This window comes from Amblyomma mixtum, chromosome 2 (genome assembly GCF_055824585.1).
Source record: "Amblyomma mixtum isolate Tamu chromosome 2, ASM5582458v1, whole genome shotgun sequence".
Classification (NCBI taxonomy): domain Eukaryota; kingdom Metazoa; phylum Arthropoda; class Arachnida; order Ixodida; family Ixodidae; genus Amblyomma; species Amblyomma mixtum.
This window is the reverse complement of record NC_143013.1, coordinates 263,460,122-263,480,111: the sequence shown is the minus strand read 5'-3', so window position 1 is coordinate 263,480,111 and position 19,990 is coordinate 263,460,122. Positions and strand designations below refer to the sequence as shown.

The following is a 19,990-nucleotide window of genomic DNA, read 5'->3' as shown; positions in this document are numbered from 1 at the left end:
CTCGCAAAATTGGACAGGCAGAGGCGAATCCGAACTTGCTTAGGATTGCAGTGATACTCTGAACTTCTTTCGAAAGGTCACTTACAGCAGTGACAGTTAACATGCAAGTCTGTTTAGACAGGTTGGTTAGCGTGCACAAACTTGAACCCGTGTGAAACAAACCACCTTTGTGGGCTAGCGTTTTTGAAACTGGGTTTGCCCCCGAAAGGGTGCAGCGGTGTTTGCTGATAACGTTCTTAGTGCACACCCCTATGAAAGCTTGGCACTGAACCTGGTACATTTATACCCATGCTTGTCTTACAATGAGCAAGCCACTAGGCCACCCATAGACTTAAACCCTCTCTTCTCTCTCCCACTTCCTGTTAACATAGAGTGGGAGACTTCCCTTTCAATCTTTCCACCCGTTGCCTCACCTACCAACTGAGGCAGGTGGCGCTGTGGATGGTGTGAAACTGAGAAACGATCTAATAAATGAGCAAACTAAAAACTGCAAAAACTTTTAATCACAGTAAATTTATTTGGTTAAGGGGGGACACTGGTCTTTGAGACCAAAAAATGACCAAAAAATCGATTTTCAAAAAGTGACATTTGTGGAATCCACAGCTATTATTTTCCAACTGTACCAATTTTTTCCTTCAAGATACCAACATTTTGACCATAGGTTGGTTGGTTTATGGGGTTTAACGTCCCAAAGCGACTAAGGCTATGAGAGACGCCGTAGTGAAGGGCTCCGGAAATTTCGACCACCTGGGGTTCTTTAACGTGCACTGACATCGCACAGTACACCATTTTGACCATAATATTAAACTTAGATCATCATGTGGGCAGAATTTATGCAGGAGCAGACAATTTAACGGCATGAAAATTTTGGACATCTGGCTGTCTTAGTATGTCGATATCTCAACATCTAGGACAGACAGAGATGTCATATTGTTTGCTAAGAGAAGCTGAAGGCACAGTGTGTGCAATAATCAATGCAGATTTGTTCAATCGCAATTCAAAAATTTATAATTTCACAAAGTTTATCAATGCATTACATTCACGCCTTGAATATTGATATTCCAAGTGCTGTAAAATTGCTAATGAGGATAAAATGGAAAAATGGTTTTGATTATTGCATTCTTTACTCACCATACTATGTAGCCATGTATTAAAAATGATTTCTTATTGAGCAGTTTTTTTTGCACCAAGGTACTAATGAATGACTAATTAAAATTAACTATCTTGGAAACCAACTAATTTATGAGAAAGTTAATTTCATTGTTGAAACCAGTATAAAAAACTGAGCAAGGTGGTACAGTTTTATTAGGACTGGACTAAAAATAAGGAAAATAGGTCTAAGATCAGTGTCTGCCCTTAAGGGGGGACACTGGTCTTGAAAAAAAAATTTTTGTTAATGAAGTCACAGTTACGGAACCTTCAGGGAATATGTATTTTTGTGTGCTGATTCTAAATATGTCATTTAATTTCATGTAAAACAATTCCTTGAGCACTTATGCACTTTTTATGCTAGTATTTTGTGGAGAGTTTTGAAGAAAATTTGCTGCGGGCAACTCACTGAAATGTATGCCATTGGGTTCTCTTGACACCAAGGAATACAACAAGGGTGAAATTGTCTTCCTGCCTATCATAGAGCTTAAGTTATAGAGTTTTGAAGTTGTCGCTTCAGAAATGAGAAGGAAAATGTGTATTCCTATTTCTGAAGTGGCAGCTTCAGTACCCTATTACTCAAGTTCTATGAGAGCCAGGATGATAATTTCACCTTTGTTGTATTCCTTGGTGTCAAGAGAACCCAATGGCATACATTTCAGTGAGTATCCTGCAGCAAATTTTCTTCAAAACTCTACGCAAAATACTTGCATAAAAAGTGCATAAGTGCTCAAGGAATTGTTTTACATGAAATTAAATGACATATCTAGAATCAGCGCACAAAAATACATGTGCCCTGAAAATTTCATAACTATGACTAAATTAATAAAATTTTCTTTTCAAGACCAGTGTCCCCCCCTTGAATACTGGGCAATGGTCGACTGCTTTTGAGATGAGGACTGCACAGTGACTATTTTTAACAGTTCCGTCATACTTTTTGTGTACATACTGTTGGGCGTGTCTTAACAAAACAGCTCCAAAATGGGAGCTGCACTTGTGGCATCGTTCACTGTGCTAAGTGATAACTGTCGAGCCCGTGTGCAAGCAGCAGGGCTTGTTGAACCATGTGGCCAGGGAAGAGCATTAGCACCGAATCGTTGGGGGAAAAAAAATTTGGGGAGATACTTTAGCTCCACTTTTAAGGGTACAACGAGACAGTGGTTATTAGACAGTTTTAGTATAGCGTACGCAAAACCTTTGCGTACGCAATAAAATAGCGCATGTAGAATGCGCATGCGCAGAACGCTAAAAGAAGCTTAGCGTTTAGCGTACGCACGCAATTTTCTGGAAATAGCGTAGCGTCTTCGCGGGGCTTGCGGAGACAACATGGCGGCGCCCTGTTTGCCCGCTTCGGTTCTAAAATACCTCGTCATTGAGTTATTCGGCGCTCAACAGGCAATAAATGGTGGTATTCGCTTCCGCTTTCTGTCGTTTCACTGGGACGCAATGCTATGTGCGATAACTTGCCGGTACTTTTGAGATAGCAGTCTGTTTTCAAGCCCGTAAGCCTAACGACAGGTTGTGTACACTGTCGTCATGGCAACGGCCATTTTTATCACTTCTCAGAAGTTTTTTTCGATGTGTGGTGGCGCTAGGTACTTACCTAAACGGGGCTGAACCTGGATGTTGTATGTCTACTTAGCGCCTATTGCGGAACGGTCCGCAAACGCTCACCTAAAAGTGTTGTTCGCGCTTTGAATTTAGCGTACGCAAACATCTTGCGTGTTGCGTACGCAAAAAACGCAAACGCTATACTAAAACTGTCTATTCTTGCCCATGCAGACACGGACACTGTTTCCCATTTCACAATCATTATGTGAAAGACCACGACATACATATAAAGCCCCACTTAAAAGCTGTACAAAGGTGTCTAAGTGGTGAGCAGTAGCATGTCTGAGTCGCAACCCGAGGGCCTGAGGCACATCAGTTGCACTGATCGTCGATCTTTTTTTAATGCACTGTGATCAGAACGTCCACACTGGAAAAATCTGTTGTCTGTCTGAAGCCTCGGTTGGTAGGTGGCAATGTGGGGAGAAGGAAACCCTCTCCACTTTCAGAAAGAGTGAAGAGGGAATGGGAGGCGACAGGGAGCAAAGTGGAGAGAAATTCCTTCTCCACTTTCACAGAAGAGGGAAGTTGAAGACGGCGGTAGAGTGTGATGGTGTACAGCATGTTGCACTGCGATTACTGGACTGGATTATGCCACCTGCCCGCATGGCCTGGACCGATCAGCGGCAAAGTCATAGACTATAATACTTTTGGAGGCTGGGCCCTCCGACTGCCTTAACACCTGCCCTTGTGCGCATGTTGAAGGTGAGCAGGCTATGCAGCACCATATGCAACTGAGCTTCGAGGCGTGTGGTTTGAACGATTGTTTGACATGCCAGACATACCTCTACATGCCCTATCTTCAGGAGCCCATCTGAACGAGCGAGTGCCCGATGCCATAGACCTACATTGACACTGGCCAGGACTACGCTGGCAGTCCATATCCGGATTTCTGAATTAACGAGGCTTTTCTGCAATTTATTTCTGCCTCTAACATGGTCTTCAAGCCTTGTACACATACTGTGCCAGCTTACATGGGAAGAAGCAAAAGTGAATACTTTCCACCTCAATTTGTGCCGCACCACAAAGCTAGTTACAAGTACAGACAGCAGCTTTTACAAATACGCTATTCTCACAATGGGCAAGGCATGAGAAAAGGAAAGGCACTGCAGCTGTCATGCATATGTTGGACCGGAACTGCACTGCTAGGGATGAATGAGGAAGATTGGTTTGGTTTACCGGGGTTTAACGTCCCAAAGCGACTCAGGCTATGAGAGACGCCGTAGTGAAGGGCTCCGGAAATTTCAACCACCTGGGGTTCTTTAACATGCACTGACATCTCACAGTACACGGGCCTCTAGAATTTCGCCTCCATCGAAATTCAGCCGCCGCAGCCGGGATCAAACCCGCGTCTTTCGGGTCAGCAGCCGAGCGCCGTAACCACTGACCACCGCGGAAAATGAGGAAGAGGGAAAGAGCCGCCATAGTTATGGGACGCTAAATGTCTAAATTCCAACCACACCAGTGGGTTCTTCAACGTGCACTGCCATCGCACAGTAGACGGTCGTCTTTTGCATTTGGCCACCATTTAAATGCAGCTGGGATTCAATCCTGCGACCTCGTGCTCGGCAGCAAAGTGTCATAGCCACCACAGCAGGTATGTACACATACCCATAAAAGTTTTTGCAATGCTGGATGTTAACACGCAAGCATTTCTTGGATCTCTTCCTGCCAACCTTTACTTCATGAATATATGTTCTCAAAAACCTTAGCTACATCAAAATTTGAGGATATAATCAACAGAACTCCTTTCTATGTACAAAACATCATGATGGTTTCGGTTTCGTGGGGTTTAACGTCCAAAAGCGACTAAGGCTATGAGAGACGCCGTAGTGAAGGGCTCCGGAAATTTCGACCACCTGGGGTTCTTTAACGTGCACTGACATCGCACAGTACACGGGCCTCTAGAATTTCTCCTCCAAATAAATTCTAGCCGCCGCGGCCGGGATCGAACCCACGTCTTTTGGGTCAGCAGCCGAGCACCATAGCCACTGAGCCACCGTGGCGGCACAAAACATCATGAACGATAGCTCTGAAGTACATAAAAAAATGAATCGGAAACAATGACTACATGGCAATTGGCCTTGACCGGCAAGCAGATACACTTTACACGTGATTTTAATTGACAAACAATTTTAATCAGGTACATGAATACAGTATAAAAAGTTTCACCACATTGTAAACAGTTGTTAATTCTTTGTTTAAAAAATACACAAAAAAAAAACAAGCTGTCCTGGCAATTCATTACAGCAGCAGCAAAATAGGTCGTACCTTTGTCAAAAACTGTAAAAACGCCAACTATACTTTTAGAGGCTGACTGAAGAGAATACTATACTAGAGTTTATTTTTACATAAGTCATGAGCAACTGAAAGCTCGAGGTTTCGCCAAAGTGATATTGCATTACAGTGGCAGAAAACTGGCAGGTTTTTGTCATTATTACATCAATATGGCACTCAGACAAAATGAACACAGAACTAAAGCCAAGCTCTGCAGCAAAGAGAAAGACCGACGAAGTCATTTCGCGTCACCCCAGCTGGTTTAAACCTTCCACTGCTGTTTCAGAAACTGCAACAAGAGACCCTGCTAGCAATATACACCACTTCCAATATACCACACATACCCTCTCGCACCGTTGCGACCTTGATAGACAGGAGTAAGGAAAGTATAAATGACATCTTAACATACCCTCTCGCACCGTTGCGACCTTGATAGACAGAAGTAAGGAAAGTATAAATGACATCTTAACATACCCTCTCGCACCGTTGCGACCTTGATAGACAGAAGTAAGGAAAGTATAAATGACATCTTAACATACCCTCTCGCACCGTTGCGACCTTGACAGACAGGCGTAAGGAAAGTATAAATGACATCTTAACATGATGGCAAACAACAACAAAATATAACTGGGTGTGACATTCGGATAGGTACAAAAAAAGACCATCATCATTTCTGGCTGCCAAAGCGGTCTTGTGTCAGCAAAGTCCAGCAAAGTCTTAAGAACATAAATGGCAGCGTGTGGCAGGTGGTGGTTATGACTGAAACATTTGTAGAGTGCCACTTAAGCGTGAGCAACTTTGTAAAGCCCAGCTTGCCGCAGAAGACATGGCCGTGCAGTGGTGATGCTGGAAAGGTAAGAGGGAAGGAAAATCAACTGGAGTAAGATCTCAACGATACGAATCCAACAGGGTCGGAAGAAAAAAAAATGTATTATAAAAAAAAAACGAACAAAATCTGCAAGTAGAGCACAAAAAATGCATTCATGCAGATCTTACGGCTAACGGGATTTATTTACAGCCGCGTGTCACTGTCCACTAATCGTGGTGCCTACTGCAGAACTGGTGATCACGACTTCGGACATGTACAGGCAACACACCATTGCTCACTCACAGTGTCAGCGATGTGCGGGCAGCGCACCACCGCTCATTGCCGACGGTGCCAACCGCATGGCATGCTTGGCTATTGCGGGCTGTGCTTAGTACTCAAGGGTGCGGTCGAGGCTCATGTGCTGCTATTCTCCACAGCGAAACGGAAGAGTGCTTTGGAAGACATGAAATTCTGCACAATGCACACAATGTATCCCAACTGGGGAACTTCACTGATTCGTATCATCCCGAAATTTTCATCAACCATGTACCTATTACCGAAGTTCTAAGAGGTTCTACTGTAGTACAGTACCTTAGTTACTCGCGTAATTTGTGCATCCTTAATTTGTTGCTCATACATTTTGCACTCCCTGTTGAGCCATATCACCAGCGTGCACGCGGGTGCATGCAAGGCAGGCTTGGGCAGATTGGCATGGCTGCAGCTTCTGTGTCTGGCTATGAAAAGTGCAAGAGGCGAGGGGAAGAATTGCGTGCTGCTCGCCTGGCTCGCTCACGCTGGTGGTTGATGTATGGTGCGATACGACCCTTGTAGAGCTTTTTAGGACGTGTTTGAAAAATCTTTCGCGTAATTTGCGCACCCCCTTTTTAAGCCTTAATTTAATGAAAAAAAAAATGCGCAAATTATGCAAGTAAATATGTTAGACAGGCAACTAATTAGGGACTGGACACAGTTTGAATACTTACTGAATTCTTTTGGGGCTTTTGTCCAGACAATGTGTCCACAAGCAAAAACAAAAGAACAACTTTAGTTTCTGACTTGTGCGACACCTTGCACACCTTGTTTAAAATTGTGCTAAACCTTTTGTGCGTCGTAGCGAGAATGGCTGTTACAAAATGCGTTGTCAAATGCCAAATGCAGTGTGTCGATATTGCCTCTAGTCCTTCTTCAGTAAGAGACTTCTGCAAGAGAAAATGTGTTCAACTCACAGGCAGTGTCTTCTTTTTCTTCAGTTCAGCATCTGCGCGTACAGGTTCTTGAGGCCTTCCATGTCAAAACGAAGCAGAAACTCCACATGAGGGGGCTTGCCGTGGTGCCACTTAATGCTTGGCCTGCAAACGACAACCATACAGCTCACGATAGGCCAATTTTTTTCACACCGTGATAACATGATATGATATCCAGGGGTAGCAATAATGATGCAAGGATTCTGTTATTTTTTGCCGTCCACTACTGGCTGAAGCATCCACATCACCTCACTAAACATCCGCTTTGCACTGTGAATGGCGGAAAGACCTAAAATCCAATGTCAACGTAATAAATCAGCCCTGGAATTCATGGTTTTGGTTTGGTTTGGTTTATTGGGGTTTAACGTCCCAAAGCGACTCAGGCTATGAGGGACGCCGTAGTGGAGGGCTCCGGAAATTTCGACCACCTGGGGTTCTTTGACGTGCACTGACATCGCACAGTACACGGGCTTCTAGAATTTCACCTCCATCGAAATTCGGCCGCCGCGGCCGGAATCGAACCCGCGTCCTTCGGGTCAGCAGCCGAGCGCCATAACCACTGAGCCACCGCGGCGGGGCACATTCATGGTTTTCATCAGACTCCACTGAAGTCACTATGTTTCTCTGCACTGTAGCTTCCACCATTTGAAGCTGGTCACAATGGCAGTCCAAAGCATAAAGCTCGCGAGACCTGGACAGCAGCACTCCACAAAGCATGGAGTACTTAATTTTGGAGAGTTAGACAAACGCGGACAGTGTACAGCCGGTGTGCCAAAGGATGCGGTGAGCACAGCAGTTTGTCTGGCACTCGCACTCACGACTGTGTTAAAAAAGCAGGGTGGGGCAGGAGAACATTTATTTTACCCAATTACTGGGACGATTAGAAACAGTGAAGGCTAGCAAATGTGCAGTGGCACTTCCCAGAGCAAGAATACAGAGAAGGCGAACCTTCGCTCTTTGCAGCAGTAGAATAGCACCAGTAGTCCCCAGTTCCAGTTATAACAGTTCCATCTAGAAACATAGTAGATCAGCAATACTCGTTATTTGAGGTGCATTTGTAGGATAACTGCACACTTTCTACGTTAAAGAGTCGCAGAAAAAAAACAGTTTCTTTGACTGCAACAAATTGTTTAGACATGTCCAGTTACAATTAGCACCCAGCTAATCGAGCAATGGAGTGAAGCAACTTTCCAGGTCACTGTCCTTAGGCAGAACTGCTGATGCAGCAAATCAGTTGTAGATGCTCCTGCCCTCGCAGCCTTCTCTTCATTACCTAGAAAAGCTGTCACCAATTATGGCACAGAACACATGTGTGCAGAATACACTGTCCGCTGTTTGCACACTGCCTGCACCTGGCAGCAGCACAAAATGTGGGGAGCTGGATGGTTGGGCCAGCAAGGCACTCTCATTTGAACTTCTCAAGTCACCGCTGCTGGTTGATCACCGAGCATGCGCAGCAGTTTTGCACACTGAACATGTGCAGTATAGCTGGTGGAACGCTCGTGCCTACACTTTAACCCTTTTCATTATAGAAATGGGTATACCGGTGTTTGCTTGACTTGAAAGCACTTTAATGAAACTTTCAAGGCAGGCTCTCTGGAATCCTCTGACCCTTTCTGCCATATTTTGCAGTGAGGTAGAGTCTTGTTTTAGTGAAACTGAATTTCAAATGTTCCCATTTCGTAGCCTCAACCAGGGCGAATTCTACAGGCAACCTTACATGTGTGACGACATAAGTTTCATGCCCATCCGTGTTCTCTCCGCATTTTCTTGAGAAACAAAACTTCAAGCTTTTCTTTTGGTCATCTAAGACAACAATTCTGTCTCTTACAGTCGCCAGTTTAGCAAATCATGCACACACGAGAGGGTTTGTGACAGTGCCTGTGACGTCATACTCAGTACTACAACACAGTTTCAGTTTCCTGGCTTTAATATTATTCTAGATTATTTTGAGAAACTATTCCCTGAAACTAAGATGTGGAGATCCAAGAAATCCAATGCGATAGTTAACTGAAAATGTTCCAAAATCCCCTAGAGTGACCCTTTAATCATCAGCCCAATGCATATCCTATGCAACACTATCTGGGCAGCTGTTTGGGCTCACTAGTTTGATGTGCACTTCCTGTATATTCCTGCTCTGTGGATTTGATGCAGCCATATGAAAGAGACTCCACAGCCTCTTTCCCATGCTGCAACTGCACGCATACCATGAGCACAAAGTGTCTGCAGGATTCTCACCTCCGGTCGACAACGAGCATCCCTCGAGTGGTGGCACCGTGAAGCTCCACCCATGCTGGGTGGCGCTCGCAGCGGGTGACCAGTGCGGGTTCGAGCACCGATGCCATGGTGATCAGGTCGCACGACATGAATCCCTGCCGCTGTAGCACCTCTCGCTGTCGCTGGGCAGGGTCCTCGGTCATGGCCCGCACCAGCTGCGCCGTCGGTGACGGGTTGCCCACCCAGTTTTCAAACCAGTCCTGCAGGACGTGAAACATGGGGTGCATTTGTTTTTCCAGTCCTGGGCTACTTGCTGACTGGTCTCGGCTACCGCTCTAACAGGAAACAGCGTCATGGTCACATGACCTACTAGCCATAGGCTGCTTGCGAACTCGCTGCCAGAGTTGGGCTCCCCTCGGTTACCGTACCAGAAAGCTGCCATCTGCTAGCAGACGACGCAAGCCACGGCCACCACGACGCCGAAGCAACGCTGTGCGCACGATCATGATACTGAGTCAATTTGAAGACCGCACTGTCACCTTAGCGAAGGTGCATTACAGAACTCAGCTTCGGAGGTATGCTCGCCGCTACTGCTTGCGGCGAAGTTCGCACAAAGTAGCCCACCTCATTGCGGATAGGCAGATAGACGAAAGCCTCCGCAAAAATGTTGACAACAAGCTCTATAGCTGCTCCAGTATACGAGTGGTTCACCTGCGATGCTTTCAGGTAAGCGCACAGACAGCATGTCGCAAAACAAGCGAACAAGAACCTCTTGACGACACGAGCAAACAATACACACTCGCAGCTCCGAACGCGCGTCTGTGTGCGGTGGATTTCAAGAAATTAAACGAAGATGCAAGAACAAAAAGTCTTACGATGGCTCAGAGAGCAGCTACGGAGCTCATGTAAAGGTCTAACTCATGATATCGTCCTCCAGGTACACGAAAAGTACGCAAAATGCACACGGAGTCTAACTCAATATGGCTGCTAGCGTGGCGCGCAGCTGTCATCTACTGCCTTCCTCGCAGCCCCAAGCAGCCCGCGGGTTGCCATAGGCGAAAAACGAACGCATTGCTAATGGCGATGCAGGCAGGTGGGTGGAGCTTTCGGGCTGCCCAAGAAAAACAGATACTGACTCGAGTCCGCAAATAGTCCGGACAGTCCGGGACTGAAAAACAAATGCGGCCATGGTCAGAGCCCCAGTGCAAGAAAAATATGGAGCCACTGACACTTCATGCACCCCTCCCCTAATCTCATATGTGGAGGAGAATATATAGCATTATCTGGTTTCGAACCGGCCTCCAACTAGAACGAATGCCGTTGACAGTGATTGTAGCGAGCACCCCAACTAACCACAGCGGTGGCATAGTGGTTTGAGAATCCACATATCTATGCGGCATACCCATGTGCGACATGCAGGGATTGACCACCAGTGCCTTCAGGTGCCCATCGGTTTTCAAATGGGTACTAGCTTTCCCCTGTCCTGGAGCTTGGCCTTTTCTGGGGCAAAAATGCTTGAGAAAATGGGTGTTTATCTCCCATCTAGCGCTGACCAAATTTGTTACACAAGGCATTCTTCGGCCAATTTTTCCTTTTCTCCATTAAAAACCAAAACCACATCGTCAACATCAGAGCAACACAACTGCGGGGACCACTTAGCAGTGGCAGCTTTGCGCTTCAATGCAATTAGATTTTGTGATCATGCTTTCGTCTTGGTGAAAATGTGCAATATACTCTAATGGTATTGCCAGCTGCACATTCAACTTTCGAAATGAGGCAGGCTTCTCTGAAAGCAGTAAACATATCTGCAACTTCTAAGAGGGCCCATGGCTCATCTGCTCAGTGGTGGTGACGTGCCACTGATTGGCATCAAGATGGGGCTGTAAGTCAAACCAGGCACTGAAACAGCTCATTAGCCGACCATGAGGCAGAAATGTGCCATCCTGCATCAAAATAAGCATTGCCAAGCGTCTCTTCAAAGAACGAACCAACCAACAAGTATCTCATGTGGCTCTTGCTGTAATGATCAAACGAAACAGTTTTTATGTCTGCTGGGCGCTGTCCCTGAAGCTATCACCCTGATATCTTCCTGTAGATGGCAACAGTGGCCAGTGTGGTTTCCAGAGCTTGTTCTTTCAGGGGTTGGGCTCACAGACAACAGTAGTTGTCTATTTCTAGTGCATGAATGTGATCGCAGAGTGAAATCTAAATAAAAAAAAACCAGTGGTAAAGAGATAGAAATCGATAAACAATGTCAGAATGAATACACACATTACTGCAGGTTTTTTTTTTTACTGAAAAATAACAAAGCAGAATCGAATAGCTAAACCAATGCTTCACAGTTTAATGAACAGCCTTTGTACTTCTTGCCAATGCCTACCTAATTAGTTTAATCCTGTTCTCCCTGCTTAGCACATTATTCTAAAGAAAAGAAAACAAAACAATGAATGAATGTCCCCACTTCCACAAAAAAGAAAGGAACATAAGATATCTAGTCAAAGGCTTATTACGAAGATAGGACTTGCGAAGCGCATACAGCAGACTCTCATTGACTCAAACTTCCAACGGACCATAGATTTTTGTTTGAATTATGTATAAGGAGTGCACCCTAATATGAACCAGGGCTATATGTGATATGCTTTATAGATATCTATGCTACAAACAGTATTTTGCAGCTTTTTTTCCAGTAAACATAGCTAAGTACGCTAGTAGAACATAAACATGAGTGAAAGGTACTGGTACATTTCCTCAATTAGCAGTCTGCAACTGGTCGTACGGTAGGGAAAAAGGTTGGGACCTCAAGGGACTGGAAAAAATGTCATAATTATCCAAAGGTCAATTCATCGAATGGCCATAAAAAAATTTCAAAAATCGTTTCGCACCACAGCAAATTTGATTGACAAACTAACAGGCAATCATCATCTGATTTTCAGTGAAAACTATGCTATGCAGCAGGGACGAATTTTTGCTATACTGTCTAGCTGTACTGCAAGTCCACTGCCTGGACTATCAAAACACAACTGCTCTACAATAGTAAAGCGTTTCGCGACCTCCTTCACAGGTGCAATGAGGTAGCGGTATAATGCTCTATAACGGACTAGTAGTAGCGGTGGAGTCTCCTTACAAAATGGTCCCCCTTACACAAACAAGCAGCACACTATGAGTGCCCGTTTTTGGCACACAAGACCACGCGTATGGAAGAGAGCGGAATGCACATTTGGCTGTAATGGAGAGATACCTTGTAGAAAGAACAATGGCCAACGAAGCTCCAATTAGTGTTCGAAACTCTGTAGTTGCACTCTGCTCGTTAATGTGTGGCTGACAGCTGCCATCGATGTGGGCTGCTAGTGAAGCTCACAAAATGAAACTACACGGCGACGAGGCACACTCAATCACTCAGCGTGCCAATCGGGCTTCAACGCTGCCTCCCCTTGGACTGCGTTTGAGTCAACCAATTGGAGGAGCCGAATTTTCAGCTCATGCAGCACCGAAAATCTCACGTATCAGACCTCAGCCGCCGCTCTTTCGCGCACCGGCAGCATTAAAAGAAGACAAAAAGTTTGAATTAAGCGACACTGTGGTTTGAATTTAACAGCCTTTAAAATGCAAAGAAATTATAGCCGGACAATCAAAATATTGAAATTTGTTTGAACTAATTGAATGAGTTAATTATGAGAGTTTGAATTATCGTGAGTCTAAAGTATTTGTGCTCTGCTCACCCAGTCCAGAACATGGTCCTGGCAAGGTTCGTAGGTCACAATCCTCGTCTTGCATTCTGCTTCAGTAAGGACTACGCTTGCAGCCTCAGGGTCACAGGTGAAGTTGAACTCTCCTGTGGGCGTTTCATTGCCCCTCCCTGCAAACACAACAAACAATGGTATAAGACTTATACACACTGCATGGACAGCACAATACAGGTGCAACTCCAACAAACATTACAAGTTTCTAAACTGAAGTAAACCCGAGACAGCTCCAGTGAAATTCATCATCAAATATGAGCCCCCACAAAACTGCACAACGGCCCCTACTATTACAGTACCAAGTGACAGGACCGCTGTCTACGCTATTATGTAGCCCTTGTTTGAGTAAATGAATAAATGAATGAATGAGTAAAAAAAAAGATGGATTGTGACAATTTGGCGGAAAGGAAGGGGTTAAGGACCGAGAAGAAGGTTCCTTGGTTGCTGCTCAACCACCTCTTGCTCGTCGGCTCTACATCCAGAGGGTTTAAGAAATAAAGCATGTTACACATGGCAAGAAGTGCTTTTAACTGACAGAAACTATCGATAAACATGAATTGTTCAAAAAACGTGATTAGCATTTCATTTCTCAATGAAGAAATAGCCACCTAATTCTCAGCCCTAACATTCGCAGGATTATCAAGCCCAAAAATAAAGGGCACCAAGTATCCCTGCTTGTTCAGTTCAATTAAAAGTTAATTTTTCAACACACAACATTGGCAGCCAACCCAAAAGAAAAGCTGTAAAAACAGCTTGACGAGGCCTGGGTGCCATTCAAAATCAGCAAGCAATGCGTAAGGAGACGAATAAAGCGAGGAAATTTATGCCCTGCACAGCAAGAAAAGTGGTTCAAAGAAATCCTGAAATAAATCCGATTCTATCCCTCAGCTCGAGTGCATGCACAGGACACAGTGGAGTCTACAAGAAGATGCCGAGTGCCTGCCTCCCTCCCCATCAGCTCTTCCACCATTAAGCACCACAAGATAAAACAAGCATGCTGTTAAGTTCGCTGAACTTTCTGCGGTGCCATCCAGCCCCCAGCACAGTGCACATGTACCCAGTTGAGGGGTGGCCGAATTCATGAAGCCGCGGATGCGCGACGGACGCGCGCAGACGCACGGCGTGACGCGCGTCGGTGGCTGCTCTGTTGTTGCTGGCGGCGCCGTCGCCAGAACGCTCGTTCCGTCTCCGTCTTGCCTCCCCACCACAAATACTTTCTAGCACGCAGCATTCTACAGTGCAGTGTTTGAACGCCTGCAGTCGTCGTGTTTGTTGCCACTGGACGCTGTACCCCTCAGCGACAGCTTTCCTTTTTTGTTGTATAAGGAGCCTTCGGTGATTGTTCCTGTGGCATACGTCTCGTATGCACATGTGCGGGAGGGGAAACGAAGAGGAAGGCGGAGGTTTGGAACACGGCGAGATCAGTGCTTTTTGTGTGCGTGCTTGGAACCTCTCCTTTCCTAGGTATTTGATTGGCTGGCATCCTTTCCCCAGTCTGATTGGCTGACGCAGGCTTTGTTGTCCTTTCCCTGGGCGTCGATTGGGGAGAAGTGTCGCCTGTTTATTATTGGTTACTGTCCCCGCCAAGGGCGGAGACAGAAGGCTTAAAACGGAACGCTCCCGGTTAAGTGGGGCTGATTTCCTGTAATCAACAGTTCAGTCATCTAGTAAATACTTTTCTCCTTGCTTGCTTCTTCTTGTTTATTCATGTGTTAATAAATAGTTAACCTTCTTGTCCCGCCGTCGAGTAATGTGATTGTTTGCGAGTCCGAACCATCAATCAAGAAATCCAATTTCATCATCATCAAATGTTTCCTCACATCGCCACGTGAAGGGGAAACTCAACTCATGCCCTGTCACCTACTGCACGGCAAAAGCTGAGAGTTTCCTCCCAATTTCCAAGACATTTTTACAATGCGCAGTTAGGATCATGATTAAACATATAGTTTATCTTCTCTCTCTTTCTCCATGGACTCAAATGAGTGAGCAAACTAGATAGCGCTACAATATAAATAGAGCAAACCTAGTTTACTGTGGCTGTCAGTAGTCTTTTAATGCCCACCTTCGAATGTTCCGCCCATAATGACCAGCTCCTTAAGGTTGCTCAGGAAGGTCGGGTCAAGCCGCTGGGCAAGTGCCACATTGGTCAGGGGTCCCAGGGCCACAAGTGTGAGGGTGCCAGGGTGCTTCTGCACCAAGTCGACCATGGCGACGGAGGCGTGCTCCTTGGGAGGCTCCAGGTCATCAGTGGGGAGCGGCAGCTTGTCCGATGCACCGCCGAGTCCGTCGTGTCCGTGGAACACGGTGCAGTGGATTCCCTTCTGTACCAGTGGCCGATTGCAGCCCTGGTAAACCGGTATCTAGAAGGAAGGCGATAAGTTGCTTCTCCGTTCAACATTTCTTTTTCAATATGTTACGCCATGTCATTGCCTACATGTCAGCCAATGACTCTAAACACTGCTGTGATGGGAACAGATATGTTACAGTGTCTTCTACCCATACGCAATACTGCAAGACCCGATTTAGACCGTCTACTACTCTGCGCACTGTTCACAAGAACCTATGATGCTGTCTCTGCATATCTCTCAAGCACATAGATCTTGCCAAATGACGGATACACCTTGAATGCCTGTCATGCAAAGTGAAGAATATTCTAACTTAGCTATACAGCTACATGAAGTGAATCTGCACACGGATCCTTTGATACTCTTCTGACTGGTCACGGTACTTCTGCATAAAACTGCGCAAGAATGTGCGATAACTGCCCGTCAGAAATTAAAAGACCCTGCCTATGCCCCAGTGAAACTTCCAACCCATTCTCCATCTTTTCTTCAAATAGTAACAATTGCCCAAAAAGATGCTTGCACCAGTGATGTTCCCTGCCACAACCAAAAATTTCCTCGATGAGGCCAAAAATTCCCATTTCAGGTCCCCTTTCGCAACAGCAGCTTGAAAACTTCAATTTGAAAAAAAAGTGATGATTTCAGCCCTTATTAAAACCCCCAAACTGTAAATATTTCCTTTTTGTTAAATTTTAATTCTTAGAGAGAAAATTCCTCAAATCAAGAAAACTGGCTCACACAAGGCCTTCACAAACAGCCCCTTGGGTCATGACATAACACAGTTTGCAGACATAATTTTCACAGGCGATTCATAATGGTCCATCCACATCGAGCAATGGGTGAAATCTGGCGCAACTATGGCAAATGGAAGTGTAGGCAACAAGCCCGTTTGCAAAGAGCGCGTCCTATGTGCACGGCCTGTTGGACAGGCGCAGAGCACGTGCCAGGAGAGTTGAGTTTGGTTTGGTTTATCGTGGTTTAACGTCCCAAAGCAACTCAGGCTATGAGGGACGCCGTAGTGAAGGGCTCCAGAAATTTAGCCCACCTGGGGTTCTTTAACGTGCACTGACATCGCACAGTACATGGGCCTCTAGAATTTCGGCTCCATCGAAATTCGATTGTCGCAGCTGGGATCCAACCTGCGTCTTTCGGGTTAGCAGCCGAGCGCCACAACCACTGAGCCACCGCGGCGGCTTGCGCTGAGAGAGTGTCACTGAATGCGCATAAGGAAGAAGATGGCCATGAAGCAGTGCCCCGAAGCAAAGAACAAATAGGCAGTGAAAGAAACAAGGATGCTAGCTTTGGCACAAGTATAATAGAGACTTTTAGAATAGCCCGTATCGCTACAGTATCGTACGCCGCCATTTAGCACCCTCACGGCTATTCTGATCGGTCTCAATGCAGGAGGCGCCCAGCTCGTGGGTACGTGGAGCCATTTGGCACCCCCACGGCGGACTCTGAAGCCATGCCCTGCCATGCCCTAGTCTTTTCAGTACAACAATCCCCTCTGTATTGCCGTGCATATCTGCCTTTGCAATGTCGTTAATGTAGGAGATAATTTAAAACACAACGTAGTTGGGACAGCTCAAACTGACAACTACTGTTAACCAACACTTCAAGCAGCAACTTGTGCACTCATGCAGGCCCTACAGGATTGGCCTGGATAGATGGACGGGAAGCGGATGGGCAAAATTTGCGGACAGAGAGAGATAAAAATGTAGCGGTTAAATGCATTCCTGCATTAAAAATAAAAACTAAACCCACAGATATCACGACTCATAAAAACAACAACAAAACAATGCTTAATTGATTGCAATGACAAAGATCAATTTTGGGTGAGGAAATGCACTGGAAAAAAATGCATCCAGAATTTGTGCTACCACAAATGCACATCGCAAAGGAGCCATACAGATACCGTTGGCAGTCGATCATAACCAATAATATCAGTCTAAACCATACCAATACAACATGGGCCCGACCACTGTTTCAACAGACAAAGCTGCGAAGACTACGAAGTCTGGATGTAGCAATAAAAGGCTCATTTAATAAGACCATACTTAAAAAAAAAAATTTATAATGCAGGATCGTGTGTGCGTCAGCAGCACCAGCACTACAACTGCCAAGAGTTGCCATTAAGGGCTTTTTTCTGTAGCTGATGCGTATCTCCATATGGAAGCCATCTGTGGCAGCTGGCAGCAAGAACTCCAAGTCAATGCTGCCAAGTGGAGCAGAGCACACATGTATCAAGCATTAAACAATACAGGCCACAACAGGTGCTTGAATGCCTGAGCAGCCTTTTCAAGTACACTCACCACGCCATCACATCTGCATGAGCCTTTTTTCCACATTGGTATTTTTGTATTTAGTTTTTTAATATACGGCAAGCTGCTAACAGCAACTTAAGCTTTCCTCATAAAGAACAGTGTTAACTGCACTTTATGACAAAGGACAGGCTTCCGAATAAAATAAAGCTCTTGAGGGACATGAAACGATGTCAAATGTCCAGTATATTTACATGAACTGAACTGTATGCAGGCCAAGTCGCCTATTTTGAGGGGGAGGGTGGAAACCTTGAGGAAGAGAGCAGAAGGGAGTTTCAATTTTTCTTCTAAAAACCAGCTTTGCTATCCCCACACTCAAGAGTTTGTGTAAATGCCCTGTGTATTATGGACCGCACAAGATTACCCTATGCGTATCGTACTTTGTGTTAATTTGTGCAAGTGGTTGACACCACACTCTTCGGAATCCCTCCCAGTCAAGGATAATTTTTTATTATTTACTGCCATATACTCAGCTGAAAATATGTGAAATCAATACACCGAAAAGTATCACAGGCTACAGGTTGCAGCTTCTCCAGCGCTTCATTCACATTCGAGTCTTTGTACCTCCAAACAAGCTAATGAGCAAAAGGAGGTCAACTGTGCACACATGACCCCGTTTAACTTTTATTTACTCTCGTACTAACCAAGGGTCCATTTGTAGCACTTCGCATGCATATTCGTTTGCTTGGTGGCTGGATAATCATGCATAAACAGTGTGAGATTGCTACACAGAATAATGTAGACCATTGTAGAGCACCAGGGTCAGTGAGAGCACAGGCACAGTGCAAGTATAACAGTCAACCAACAAGCATTTCACACACTGTTGCGCTGGTGCACAGCAGCTATACCTGCACAGTTCTCAGCAGTTCAGCATGCGTGCCACGACTGTTTCGAGCACTTTCCTTACTCGCAAATTGCGATATTCGGTTATTCACCAACCTGCAGCTGGTTGCAATGATTGAGAATCCGAAGGACGTTCGTGTACACCTTGGACAGTTCCACGTTACCCGCTACACATGTGATAGCAAGCACCCTGCATTTGGCCGGGTTGGCAAGGGCCAACATAATGGCTAGCGCATCGTCGACGCCCACGTCCGTATCGATTATTAACGTCTGTTCCACCATCTCGACCTTTTCCTCTGCTGCCTGCAAGAGAAGAGCATGTCACGTGAATATCAAATTACATCCATGGGATCACTCAAAACAGAAATGCCCCAACAAAAACTCTTAGATCAGTTGAAGTAGTTGGTTTGCTCCCAACCGAGCGACGAACTGCGCACTTCTCAGTACACAAGCTAAGAAATCGCTCTTTGGATACGATTAACCAGCGGCATCAACTTAATTGTAAAAGCTGCTCAAAAGAAAGGAGCTGACAATCCTCCTGCCGCAATGCACAGAAGTAGGTTATATATATACTTACAGCAACAATTCCGGGGTCTTCGACTTCGTAACACTTGGACCGCAAAGTGTCGAAGCTGAATAAAGGGTGGTCAACAAGCGGTTTAGCGCGCAATTACAATTCAGACACGTGCTCGCAGCCGCTGATAAAGACTCTACGACGTTAGGTGGCACTGCGCTCTGCAACTGCACGATATTATTCTCTTGATCCCAGTAGCTTACCAACACAAATTCCGGCTCGCTTCCTCGAACGCCATATTTGTTCATGAAATGGTTGTGACGATGCCGATGGGCACGCTGAGGAAAATTGGGTCATAAGGAAACATAAAATGTTAGGATGATCAAAATCTTATCTGACACGAGAGTTGAAAAGGATCTCGGCTCTTCAGTGGCGAACTGACAATCCAGTAATTCACTGGCAGTATGAAGATGTGTATAAAATGATGCTTGGACTCGGTACGTTTCGGGAAGTTCAAAGCTCTAACGCTTCTACTCTTGGAGGAAGGAAAATTTACTTCTGCCACCAGCCTCAGTGCCATTTCAAATGAGGTCACGTATTTACTCTAGTAACCGCCATCGTACAGCGCTAAAGAACGACGCGCCGGTTTCCTTACCGGCTAAAGAATGAAATTTGCGCGGTTTATTGCTTAGCGCATTTGCTTCGTCTAAGGCGCGAGATCAAATGGGTAGCATGGCCAGCACTCATTGCGCGAAGGTTTGAAACTAGCGCATGGGAAAACCCACGAGACCATGCCGACCATGCTTCGTCGGTTGGGGATCGGAGTTGATCAAGGGCACGTTTTGGTCGCAGCCAATCCAGCAAGGACTGTTGGAGGATAATGAAACAACTAGCCAGCAGTCAGCAACATAATTCAGAGCTCTTCAT

General features: G+C 45.6%; 1 protein-coding gene across 1 annotated transcript; it reads right to left on the bottom strand.

Moving 5' to 3' along the window:
- Positions 1 to 4,857: 4,857 nt before the first annotated feature.
- Positions 4,858 to 19,379, bottom strand: LOC149363841 (inosine-uridine preferring nucleoside hydrolase-like). Its single transcript, XM_089573791.1, has 7 exons — positions 19,127 to 19,379; positions 18,646 to 18,852; positions 15,106 to 15,403; positions 13,023 to 13,159; positions 9,325 to 9,563; positions 7,069 to 7,191; positions 4,858 to 5,880 (listed from the first exon to the last, which is right to left on the bottom strand). The coding sequence occupies exons 2-6, from the start codon at positions 18,829 to 18,831 to the stop codon at positions 7,089 to 7,091; spliced, it is 963 nt and encodes a 320-aa protein (XP_089429917.1). The 5' UTR covers positions 18,832 to 18,852; positions 19,127 to 19,379; the 3' UTR covers positions 4,858 to 5,880; positions 7,069 to 7,088.
- Between the last annotated feature and the right edge of the window lie 611 nt (positions 19,380 to 19,990).